This window comes from Mytilus trossulus, chromosome 8, assembly GCF_036588685.1.
Source record: "Mytilus trossulus isolate FHL-02 chromosome 8, PNRI_Mtr1.1.1.hap1, whole genome shotgun sequence".
In the NCBI taxonomy this organism is placed as follows: Eukaryota; Metazoa; Mollusca; class Bivalvia; order Mytilida; family Mytilidae; genus Mytilus; species Mytilus trossulus.
The window spans coordinates 38,721,369-38,735,036 of NC_086380.1; the positions used below are offsets into that span (position 1 = coordinate 38,721,369).

A 13,668-nucleotide genomic window follows, 5' to 3' on the forward strand; every position below is an offset into this window, starting at 1 on the left:
TGGATATATATACACTGCCATGTCTGTGTCTGTCTTTTTATTTGTATCATTCTGATGTGTGACTTCTTTTTCAACTAAATTTTATAGCTTGTTCTTATGTTGTGCTGTAACACCACTGTCCCAGGTTAGGGGGACGGTTGAGCACTCAAAATCATGTTTTACCCCACCACATTCTTTATGTGCCTGTTTAAAGTCAGGATCATATAATTCAATAGTTGTCCTTGATTCATGTCAGTCATATTCAGGCCCGTAGCCAGGAATTTCCAAAGGGGGGTTCGTTGGAATCACAAACTCGACTTTAACAGTCACAATTCGAACAGAACATTGACTTTAACAGTGCTTATTTGTTTTCAAAGGGGGGGGTTCGGACGAACCCCCCTGGCTACGGGTATGATATTTGTTTTTCTTAAAAGAATTATTTATGTCAGGTCCTTTTATAGCCAACAATACGGTAAAAGTGTTCTCATTGTTGCAGGCTCTAGGGTTGCCTAAAATTGCTAACATCAACTTCCTATGTACTTTGTTGGTGTCAATTATTACCACCATACAGCTCCTTATATTAATAGACAAACAGGAAGTAGCTGCACAGCAGATTAAAATACTGTAAATTTAGAAATTATTGTGTGCATTTAAGACTAAAATGCAATTTTAATTTTTGCAATATTGAGAAAAATAATGTTTTAATTCATATTCACAATTTCAAATTGCAGTTTAATTTTTTTGCGATTTGACCATGTCGCATTTATCACAATAATGAAAACATTGCAATAATTTCTGAATCATACAGTAAATGGGGAATGTGTCCATGGGACACAGATAATATCCCTTCTTGCATTTCATATAGTTATGAAGGAGCTTAAACTGAAGAACGGTAAAAGTGACACTACCTAAATTTATACTTTTTGTTTTGTAGTAATAAGTATTGTGTTTTATTAAATTTGACTAAGGCAAAGGGGCATAACTCTAGACCAAAATAACACAACAACTTGACATAATGAAGATGCATATATATTCTATTGAAGCTGTGTGTAAATTAAAATAAAAAGAGAACATAAACTTGTGTGTGCAACTAAAGGTCCTCATTAGTGGACAGCCAATTATACACCAGTTGAATGCTACAAGCTCAGGTGTGTCTCTTGTTCACACTGCCAATGTTAATCTCAGAGGGCGATTCAAGGCAATTGTATAACTCCAAAAGGGGCTTCAGTTCAAACTGATCTAAAAACAAAAATTAAGACAAACACTTTAAATAATTTATACATTTATTACGATAATTACAATAAAGTGGTCTTTTAATTTAACTTAAGCTGCCAAAGTTTTATATTATATTTAAGGATCAACCTGTTTATTTATATGTAATATAAAATTTAATTTATATAAAAGCATGCAAATTGATATTTGTGAAATGATTTAACTATATATTTAACTAAAATCTGATACTACTGTGGACTCATTCAATTTTTGTGTGTATAAATTTTCGTGGATTGAAGAAAACTTGAGTTTTCATAGATACAAGTTTTCAAGGTTTTTCAATCACTGTATACACAGGCTATAGAAAATATGTAATTTGTTGAATATTTCAATTTCGTGGTTCACCATTATACACGAATACTACAAAAAATGGTATCCAACTAATAATAATAAAAATCAATTTGAAAAAAAAATGTTTTGACCAGGTAAACCAACACCTTAAATGGGAAAGTTGTTCCTTCAATGTTTTCAAAAAGAATGAAAAGCAACTTCAAACTGAAATATCCATATAACTGTTATACATTAAGTTTGCAGAAATGTAGGGTTAATCATGTATTTTTTCCCAAAAATTCTATGGAACATTCAAATATGTTTAAATCATGGCAATGTCAATCAATACATAACCTCACAAACATATAGCTATTTATAAAATCAAACTCTCAGATCACAATATCATATTGCCAAAGGCTAATATATACTTTAAGTACAATGTATAACAATAACAACAGATCATTGTTTTCACCTTGAAGTAAGACACAAATATTAAAGTTATGCAATAATACTATCAAAGTTGTACTGTAGAATCATTTTTATTTGTAAAGTACTTATTTTCTTGGTTTTTATTGGTAATTTCTTAGAAAAGGTTGAAAAAAACATAATTTTAATTACTACAATGATCAAAACATGACCTCCCTGTCAAAACTATCTATAATTATCAAACATTTTTTTACCTCTTACTGCTTAAGGTGGTACCCAACACTTTGACTAAAATTAATTTGGCTCGTTTAATTTTCTTAAAATTTTTACAAAGTACTTACTTTGACCCATTGACAAAAATATAAAAATTTTAGAAAATTTGAACCAACCGTTTTATCAGAAAAATTACACGGGTTATATAGCAGTTTGACAAACACTAATTTTGATCATTGAGAAGCTTAATATTCCCTGAACAACACAACGTAAATAAACCGTTTAGCTGATTTTACAGAGTTATCTCCCTGTAGTGTTAGGTAACACCTTAATGATGGTTTTTAGTTGCTGCGACATCCAGTGACAAATATAACATGCATTTCTAGATGAGAACATGTTAATTTGATATAAGAATTGAAGCTTGTTTTGTATTTCACTGATATGCTATGCTACATTTTGAACATGCTAAATCATGACATTTATAATTTGATACACTATGCCAAAAATGACATCTATGACTTGATATTCCAACACAGGAAGTAACACTGATTTCTTATTTACATGAAGGGAATTACATATATGACTTGATATCTCCATGAAGAGAATAACATTTTTGACTTGATATCTCCATATAGAATATTACACTTATGACTTGATATCCCAACGTAGGAAGTAACACTGATTTCTTATTTACATGTAGGGAATAACATTTTTGACTTGTAACTCCATGTATAATAAAACATTTATGAATTGATATCTCTATGTAGAGAATAACATTTTTAATTTGATATCTCTATATAGAATATATTAACATTAATGACTTGATATAACAACTTATGAAATAAAACTGATGACTTATCTTCATGTGGGAAATAATATTTTTGACTTGATATCTACATGTAAAATAAAATATTTATGACTTGATTTAAGAATGTAGGAAATACCAGTGATGACTTGGTATTTTATGTAGAAAAAAGCATTTTTGACTTGATATCTCCTTGGAAATTAGATTTTTGACTTGACATCTTTATGTAGAAAACAACACTTTTGACTTGATATATCCATGTAGAAAATTACATATATGATTGATATCACAATGTATAAAATAACATTTTTGACTTGATATCTCCATGTAGAAAATTATAAAATTATTTATAACTTGATATGATCATGTAGAAAATATCAATTTGACTTGATTTTACCATGTCAAAAATAAGTGTTTACAACTTGATATCACCATGTAGAAATAACATTTATAACTAGATATGATCATATTAAAAATATTGACTTGATACATTTTTCTTTAAAAATGGGTAATTTTTCACCCTAAAACATGTATACAAAATTTACCTACTCAATATATTTACCAAAAAAATAATTGCAGAACTGACAGAGAATTCTTCTGTTCAAATGCAAAACAAAGAACAATATGGGAAAAACAAAACAAACATCACAACATTATGTTTTGTAACATATAACATTTCAAAATCACAAAAAAACCTAGTACAATCTGAGATAATCTTTTGAACAGTTCAGATCTAAATAGATATTCAATATCGAACATAAAATTATAATAATCTCAATTGTTATATAATTAAAGTGTCTTTATCAAAACAACTTAAGGCAAAACTATTATCTAAAATATAAAGTGGCACTGTCTAAATAGACATCTGCAATTAGATTAAACTCTAAGAATATCACTTGACCTTACAAAAATTGAATAACTTATAATTTTCAAAATATATATATATATAGTTCAAAAAGGCTAACTTTGCTTGACCACTTAAAAATGTCTACTGTATGCAAACCTGCCATAAAATACATTATAAACAGTAATTACAAAAGTAAAGGCTCTCTTGTAGAAAACTCCAACTGTGAAAACTTTAGGAGCAAGCATGATTACTTTTTCACATCTTGTCAGGTCTTATTCAAATATTGTATTTACAAAGACAGGTATGATTAAAATTTAAAAATGCTACTGACCAGCAGTGACCAATAGGTTTACTTAGCTTTTTTAAAAATTATAATTAGTTTAAAGCAGCACAATTAATTATTTGATTTAAGATAAAACCTCAAAAAATATGAAGTTTTATTGCAGTTTTGTTTCTAAAAATATAAAAAAGGTTGAAAATTTAGATGAAAATCACAAAAATTTGGTTCCACAGAGAAAATAAAAGACTCAATGAGTATGTTGATAGAAAAATGTTGGGCATCATGATATCTTAAAAGCTACAAAATTTACTACAGAAATCTTATGTTAAATCTTATTTAAGCAATAGCCCAATAATGAAATAAATACAATTTAACACACAGAAATACAATATAAATATACAGACACATCATACCCTCCTGTCTGATTATGTAAAGTGAAAAATCTTTTCCAGGCATTTAAGCACTGGCCTGCTGGAAAATCTTTATTTTTTCGTCTCTGCTTCCATGATGTATATACAAAATGTAATTTAAGTTCTCTTTTCAGACTTTCTACTTTCAAAAAAAATAATAATAAATAATTGTAAAATGATTTCTCAATAAACACAATCTTTTTTCTTGTCTACAATTATGTATAATCTAAAGCAAGTTCTCTTTTTGAAATTACTCCTACAAAATAAAACTCTGTCAAAAAATTGTTACATAAATTCTAAATACACATGACCTTAGCCAATAGGTCAAGCAATACTCTGCACCAATCACATAGGAGTATTTATATCATTTTTCTCCATGCTATCTACGTCCCCTTTATATATGTACTTTTCTGTAACACCATTCTGTACAGGAACATCTCCGTTTCCATTTACGTGTAGTGGTGGGTACTGTCCTTGATCGTCATCTGGTAAGGTAGACTTCAAAGAACTTTTAAACTTCTGTAAAAAATTAACAATGAAAATCAGAAAAGGTAGATCTAGTACGGTACATGTTAATTAAAATTCAACTCTGGATTTGTTTTTTATACATGAATACAAGACAATTGTGGCATTCACTGTCACATCAATGAGTCATCAACCCAGCAAATACAAGAATGTGTCCCCAGTACATGGTTGCCTCATCTGCACTATCATTTTATATGTTCAGAGAACCGTGAAAGTGTATAATTTGGCATTAAAATTAGAAAGATCATATCATAGGGAACATGTGTGCTAAGTTTCAAGTTGATTGAACTTCAACTTCATCAATAACTACCTCAACCAAAAACTTTAACCTGAAGCGGGACAGATGGCCAGACAAACAAATAAACAGAGGGATGCACAGACCAGAAAACATAATGCTCATAAATGGGGCATAAGCATAAAAATAACCGAAACTGGTTGTTTTTAATGACCTTGACTGGCTGGTGAGCCCTGACACAGTCGGCTCGGTGTTTCAATAAATACCGTCAGTATGATTAAATTTGGTATTGTTAGTTGGAAAAGAGAGCTGCCATATTGGTTTTGGTACGTTGACTATTTTTGTTTAGTTTACTGCCTTCACAAGAAAAATAATTGAGTTTATTATTGTTACAAAATTGTTTTTGAAGCATTTGAACTTCAAATCATCAATATAATCATACAAAGTTAATTGTTAATCATCTTTTCTTAAGATTTTGTTTAAATTCAAAGGAAAATGAAAATGTATTCACACAAAAAAAATCTAATATTATTAAAATAATGATGTGCTTTACTCTCATCATCAAAATCATTTCTCTCCCATGAATCACTCTCACCATATCCTTGCTTTTTATGTATTTAATCATATGAACCGTATGCCACAGAAAGCCCCTGCTTGTAAATATCACAATATTTAGAAATTTTTCAATATACAAAGGGAAAAATGTAAGAGTCATAAAATCTTCCTTATTTTTTAAATAGTTTTTGAGAACATAAACTTGTCAATGATAAAGCTATGAAAAATCAAGAGAGAATGTTTTCCCGCAAAAATTTCAATGGCTAATTTCTCAAAAACAAGCACATTGACCTATATATTTTTTTTGCTATTTTGGTTCCTTTATTAATCCCTTATCAATTTATACTAGTGTTGTGAAAAGCTTGTTATTTTAAAACTGAGTAGCGAACTTCCTTAATGACTCCTGACACAGCAGGGTCATAAAAATTGTTCTACAGTATAATTTTATTCTGTTCTAAATTAGACATACCGCCAATAAGGTGTCTCCTTTAGCATAGTAGATAGAGTGGACCATACCAGCAGGCACACATATGATAGACATGATAGCTAATGACCATCCCAGTGCAGCAGCCCACGGAGGATACTCATACCCGTCCATCTTAAAAGGTTGGTACTGGATCATACTAAACAACCATATACCCTGTCAAATATATAATTAGTAATATGACCAACAAATATGAAAATGAACTTGTTGGTTACAAAAGATTCAGATTTCTGGTAACATTACCTTGTCAAATAAGTTTATAACATATTGAACTACTGATACCAATTATTTGGAATACTGTTAACTCATTAGTTTTTGTAGTTTCTCTAATTCTTCCTCAATTCATCCCTTTCTGCACCCATTGTATAATATTTTTTTTATCAACGCGTGGTTGTTTGATCTCAGTACTACATTGGTTAAAATCGGATTATGACGTTAAATTTTCTTGCTCTCCTCTGAAATTCCTATTGTGACGGCATGAAAAATAAGTTTGCCTGCATAATGCAAGAAAATCATTAGAGAAACAGATTCCACCACCAAATCTTGTGTAAAACGATATTTATCTACTCTTGACAGTTAAATTTTAAATATTTAAAACACTCGGCCAAGCCTCACATTATAAATTTGAAAATTTAACTGTCTCGAGTTGATAAATATTGTATTACACTCGATGCAGTGCTAGAATCTATATATATTATTTTTGTGGATTTTAAGTAAAGCTGAATCATCAATATTCATGTTGAACAAAGTACACATTTTCTATAGACATGTATGCAGTCTTTGAAATGAATTTTCAACAAAAATACAATTTTACCTCAATAGATTAAAATTGCACCCTGATAAATATATGAATGACTGTTGGTATACTTACAAATATAAAGATAGGTGAGATGAAATACCAACATACAATGAAGAAAATATTTGGTTGTTTGCCATTCATTTCTTCAATATTTCTAGCAAGACGTTTAGCTCCTAAAAAATACAATTTATAACAGTCGTGAAACACACATATATCTCTGATTCTGAAGAGCTATTAAGAATTTTTGCTTTAAATTAAATTATTATTATGAGATTTGTTTCCCCTGGTAAAACATGATAATCATATCTTGTTATGCCTCACAATATAAATTCTCTAGTTACACATTTAATTGTAAAGTCTGTGCGTTTTTACCCAGCTAGGGATCAAACCAGACCCCAAACACTTGAGCCAAGCATGCTTAATCTGTAACCAGAGAAATTAATAGAAGACTGTATACTTACCATAGAACCAAGTTATAGCTATAACTTCAAAGAAAGCCAGATACATCAATGACACAGCCGCAGCATAGTGGTCTATCAATGAGAAGAAATATATACCTCCCTGAAATAAAAAAACTTTTTTTAAAAGTCATAATTAAATTTTTTCAACCAAATTTGCTAGTATTAACAGTGCAGATTCTTAGGTGCCAAACTTAAACAAGATGAAGGCAAATTGATCACAGACTTGTCTGGAACATGAATTTCAAGACATTAGAATCAAACTTTTTAAATAAAATCACTACTGTAAAAGTGTATACACCTTATCGCTAATCCTGGCTGACCTGGCCGCTTGAACTTTTGATACATACAACAATCATTTTTTCATTGTGGCGTCAGATATTTTGTTTCATGATGTCAAAATTTTACGGGAACCTGTGTGATATCCAGTAATGGCGGACAAATAGCGATAAGGTGTATTGGAAACTGAAAATCAAAAATTTGCAATGAATTTAGAACTATAAATAGGAAATATATATGAGAAAATGTTTCAACAACAAATTTGTACAAAGGAAGATAACTCCTTTTTTAAATGTTACCTTAAAAATGCATAATTGATATTTTTTAGAAGATACTAAGATTTATGCACTATATGCATAATTTGTGTAATTTTGCATGGTTATAAAAATACAAAGCACTTTGTAAATAGAGTATATAAGTATACATTTCAATGATAAATTTCTTGAAATTTTCATAGGTAGGATGTATATATTTTGTTAAAAAATCATTGTAAAATATGGAAAATCAAGCGTCACACAAGGGTATTTATTGTTTGCATGAATGAAAAACAAAAATCCTTAATTACCTGAGTAACATTAGGAAGTCCACACAGGAATGATACAGAACAGACAATGATGACTAGAAATTCTTTACCTGAGTAACATTAGGAAGTCCACACAGGAATGATACAGAACAGACAATGATGACTAGAAATTCTTTACCTGAGTAACATTAGGAAGTCCACACAGGAATGATACAGAGCAGACGATGATGACTAGAAATTCTTTACGCTTCAGATACTTCTTCACATAATATCCAAAATGGTCATAAATGGTTGTCACTATCACTTCTGTTGAACAAAACTAAAAAACAATAAACAATCATTTAAGAATCTTGTCTACATAAGATATTAGTTTTGTTGAAGTTTAATTTTTCAATAAATCTTAAGCATCTTGGTTATATCTGACATTTTACTTCAGATATAATGAGGCATAGAAAAATCAAGAACTTTTTTTCGCATAAAATAATATTCAATTAAATGTTTTTCAAATATTAAATTGTTCCTCAAAGTTAAGATTGTAGAAAAATCAAAATGATATGTTTAAATCAACAGAAAACAGTCATGGAATACTATGATATATGTTACCCATGAATAAAAGATAAGAAGTTCACTTAAATTAGCCAGCAAATATACAATAATATCTCCTTACCTGACTGTCAATTCCTAGTAAAATCAGCATGAAGAAGAAGGCAAAAGCAAACACAGATGATCCTGGCATGGTACTGAAGGCCTCTGGGTATATGATAAAGACCAATCCAGGACCTGTAAATAATTTATTTCGATGTAAAAGTGTCTTTCATAATCAGAAAATTCTCAAAAAATAAATTTCTTATTAAATAGTAAAAAAAAGTATGTCACAAATATCAAAAAGAAGCCCATTCTTTAATAAATTAAATTTCTTGTGTGTTTTATTTTTCACTTTTTTTGGTGGAACTAATCTGAAGAAATTTCCCCAGATATGCCAGAGTTGTCTCTCTTTTATAAATATCACATAATATATGTAGACAGAATAGGATGCATCATAGAAACCTGTGTTCTATAAAACTTGCCTTGGCTAATGACATCTTCAACTTCTTTACCCTGATTATGTGCCAGGAATCCCAAAGTGGAAAAGATGGCAAATCCTGCCAAAATACATGTGATAGCATCAACTGCTGCTATAGTCAACACGTCCCTGGAAAAAATCAAAACAAAAAGATTGACAATGCATTATATATAATTTTCTGGTAAAAATCATGAATAAATGTCCATAAAAATATCATATCTCTAAAGTGGTTTATGTTTTAGTGAGGGTTAAATTTCCCAAATTTCTAAAGCCGAACCTAATAGCAAGGTCTTATTTTCTTGTTTTTCTTCATCACTATAGAAGCAGCAATTTTATAAATTTGATACGGGAAATTACAGATTCTTTTGAGAACAATATTTTAGTAACAAGAACAATCTTTTTTTACATATTAGGCACTAAGTTATGCCTAGCCTGTGCATATGATTATGAGAAATAGGTTTAAAAAATTAATGTTGAAACTCATTGACACCAAGGTCAAATTACGTGTTCCGAACTAACAAAGTTGCATGACAATCATCTAATATACCCCACCCCCAGCTAGGGGGTTTCAGACAACCTCCTTTCCCCCTTATTCACCAGTAAGTAACCAGTATTATTCATGGTAACAGAAAATTGCATGGCTTATTAAGAGAACTTAATGTTGGCTTAAACCAAGTTAAATGTTAGTCACTGGACCATCAAAAATAGGTCAAGAGCAACAAACTTTATACCATATTTATCTACTGAAATTGGTTTACATCATGTAAAAAAATTATGCACTTCTTATTTCTGAAATATTCAAAAGGTTTTTACAAATAGTAATTACTGCCTTCCAATAAGCATTTATAAGTTTCACCTTTATCAACAGTCTCTGAACCATTGAAATAGGTCAAGAGGAACAAACTTCAGGAAAGACAAACAGCCCACAGAACACAGCAAAGAACAAGAATGTGTCCCAAGTACACATATAACCCACTCACACTATCATTTTCTATGTTCAGTGGACCGTGAAATTGGGGTAAAAACTCTTATTTGGCATGAAATATAGAAAGATCATATCATAGGGAACATGTGTACTAAGTTTCAAGTTGATTGGATTTCAACTTCATCAAAAACTACCTTGACCAAAAACTTTAACCTGAAGTGGGACGAATGAATGAAGGGACAAACAAACGGACCCACAGACCAGAAAACATAATATCCCTCTACTATCGTAGGTGGGGCATAAAGACTAAAGACCCTCTTATGACTGCTTATAATCATGCATGATAATTATCTATTGTAAGTAATTCTTAAAAATATCTCTAATAACTCAAGTCTCATATTCTTCTCGGAAATGAAATGTATAAAATCTTAAGCAACAAAAGCAACTCAAGTAAGGCTACGATATTTTCAATTACCAATCTTATAATCAAACATTTGAACATTGCCAAAATTCTGCGGGTGCACTAAGCTGATGCATGTATGTTACTTTAACAGCAGGTCTTTGTTCAAGTCTGAGAAGCATCACTGAGAGGGCTAGACATCAATGAATGTGGGATAGCTGGCAAAACTGAGATCTGAGATGAACAGAGTAACTAGATAAAGATGATGCCCAAAAATGCATGCAGGAAAAGAGAACTATCATTTGTGATGTTTTAAAGATTCCAAGAGGCACCATGTTTCACACGTGGGATGGACTAACCAGGGTACTTAACAAATGCCACCTACATTTCGTCGTGGTGGCAGAAATTTCACATTTGTTATGTGTCAAAGTACAGAAGCCCTTATGTTAAAATTAACCAATTTAATTGCAAGGTCTGACAAGTTGCAAATCTTTCGTCTAGCCTCCCACAGAGTTAGCCACAAGCAATAGAATTTAACAACCTTGACTATATTATTGATACACATATACATTCTTGTTCGTGACATTTTTAAACTTACTGCACTTCAAAGTGTAAGAACTGTTAATAATTTTAGCTTTTAATTTCACACTTGGATGATATATATTACATGTAATTATGTAACAACATAAAACATTGCTCAAATGAAACGAGTTAAAAAAAATACTTGTATTATCCTTTGAAATTAAAAAAAAAACCTTCACCTATTTCTGTAACTTTGCTTGAATGAACAAAAATTTAACTCCCACATGTTCACCGGCAGTAAAACCCCGTTAATCATTTAAAGTTTATAAGCATATTTGATTTTTAGTTGAATAATCTTTTGGGGGATTTTTTAAAAAAATGCAATGAATTTTTGTGCTATCCATATCTATTGGTTATTTAAAAACTAATCAAATTAATAAAAAGTCATAACTTCTTTTTAATGTTCTAGTCTAGGATTTTAATTTAAAGCACATGTAGGCGGACATTTTTTTTAAAGAGATCTATAAGTGCAATGGAATAGCTATCTACCTACACAAATCGTGAAATTTATTTTTATTTTTTAGCGACAAGAAATTTTAGTTATACAATCTCCAATTTGAACTAATATGCTACAAAACATGCAATTTTTTTTAAAAAAGGTTCATAATCCCTCACACAAATGACAAAGGCTCTTCAATTTTCTTCTTGACTTTAAATACTTACACAACTGAATTTTTAATCTTTATTTTTTTTTTTTATAGAAAAGCCTTAACTGCCAAAAGGAAACTTGTTAGCATTAAAGTCGACCATAAAGCAACTTTTGTTTTGTTTTAGCTGTTCTATATCATTCAGACTTTAATATTCATTCTTTGAGGAGCAATAAAAAGAAGAATCTGTAACCAAACCTGAAGTAAAAGTAAATTCCTTGAACCAGCATTCTTTTTTAAAACTATATACATCTATGCTAAAGTGGCCAAAAATGCACCCAGTACAGGCCTGGCTATGATGAAAATTTGGAGTACTCAGAATTCAAATAATAAAAAATACTTAATTTAGTGTTTTGAGCATATTGAATATTGTACTTTTGAGTACTTGAAGTAAAATTTTACGACCAAGACCCCTGATGTCCACTCTTCTTTCCTAAATAACTAACAGGGCCCTGCTGGAGAATGAAGCCTACTATGAACTTGAAGTACAATAGGAACCCTAGAAAATAAAGAAAAATGATATTTTGAATTTAACAGGGGATCTTTACTAACAGACAGTGACTGGCACACAAAAAAAGAAATACACTGAATATGAAGAAAGAAATACACAATGGAATTGAAAATAACAAAAACTTCTATGTAACATGTCACTGAAAATTATTACAAATGACAAAAGAAAGAGTGGGTGAAGAGAGATAATAGAAATTACAGACAAAGTGAAAGTGCAGTGTAAGACTAGGGATAGGGGGTAGGAGAGATAAGGGACTGTGGAAAGGATAGAAGAGGAAGGAGACATGATTTTTCTATCAGCTGTTTCTGGCAAAAAAGTTTAATTAAAAAAGTGTTAAAAAGAAAATTGCTGAGGAAACAATGGGGATTAGCTGGATTTTTATATCCAGTCTCTTGACTTTGGAACAATAGATGGTAGCATCTGTTCACAAAAATCAGGAAAATTAGTGTCAGACAAATAATACAAGGGTAACCATAACTTGCCTTATAATAACAAATTTATTTGGGCAAGATACAGAAACAGGTAGAACAGTAACACCCTCTGATCATTACTTTCCTGTTTTATGCTTAGCACAAATAAAATGTATATTCATGGCAATGTATGATTTATTCTTTATACTGCAATGATTAAACTTTTCACATAAAATGAAAACATGAATTTTTTTATTTTTTTTTACAAACAAAAGATGCTAATATTCCACATACATAAAATCCTAACCAATATAATCATTCAAATCACAAATAATGTATTTTCAGCATAGATAAAGCTTATATTTGCATATATGTATCCAGGAATATTCATACGGGTACAATTTTTTGGTGAATTTTCAAAGCTATTTTTTAAATTTAAATGAATACCTCATTATGGATATCTTGACAGATTTTTTTTTATCATGACATAAAACAGGGATTGCAGTATAATTTGGATCAGTGGTACATAACAAAGGTTTATTAAATGACATGAATTTAATGACAAACATGACAATCCGGGCACAAAGTCAACCCAGACTTACTTCAAGATATTATTGTTGAATTTATTATAACTTGACATAGTAATAATACCACCGAACGCTATTCCAAGAGAATTGAAGGTCTGTGCCGCAGCATACACCCAAACCTGAAGATAATAAAACAATAATAGATATTTGTCTCAAGTCTGTCAATCGTAAGTTAGTCTATAC

The 13,668-nt window shown here is 30.3% G+C and overlaps 1 protein-coding gene across 5 annotated transcripts in view; it reads right to left on the bottom strand.

The window, feature by feature from the left end:
• Positions 1-1,375: 1,375 nt before the first annotated feature.
• LOC134680922 (sodium- and chloride-dependent GABA transporter ine-like) overlaps positions 1,376-13,668 on the bottom strand; it is a 54,370-nt gene continuing 42,077 nt past the window's right edge. For 3 of the 5 annotated variants that reach the window (XM_063540229.1, XM_063540227.1, XM_063540230.1), the window contains exons 7-14: positions 13,501-13,604; positions 9,428-9,552; positions 9,028-9,140; positions 8,539-8,679; positions 7,562-7,661; positions 7,173-7,273; positions 6,287-6,457; positions 1,376-5,021 (exon numbers count right to left, since the gene is read on the bottom strand). In XM_063540229.1, coding sequence (XP_063396299.1) covers positions 4,848-5,021; positions 6,287-6,457; positions 7,173-7,273; positions 7,562-7,661; positions 8,539-8,679; positions 9,028-9,140; positions 9,428-9,552; positions 13,501-13,604 — 1,029 coding nt within the window. In that variant the 3' untranslated portion in view covers positions 1,376-4,847. Of the gene's footprint in view, positions 5,022-6,286; positions 6,458-7,172; positions 7,274-7,561; positions 7,662-8,402; positions 8,680-9,027; positions 9,141-9,427; positions 9,553-13,500; positions 13,605-13,668 lie in introns of all 5 variants that reach the window. The other 2 variants (XM_063540228.1, XM_063540231.1) reach the window with 2 other exon arrangements.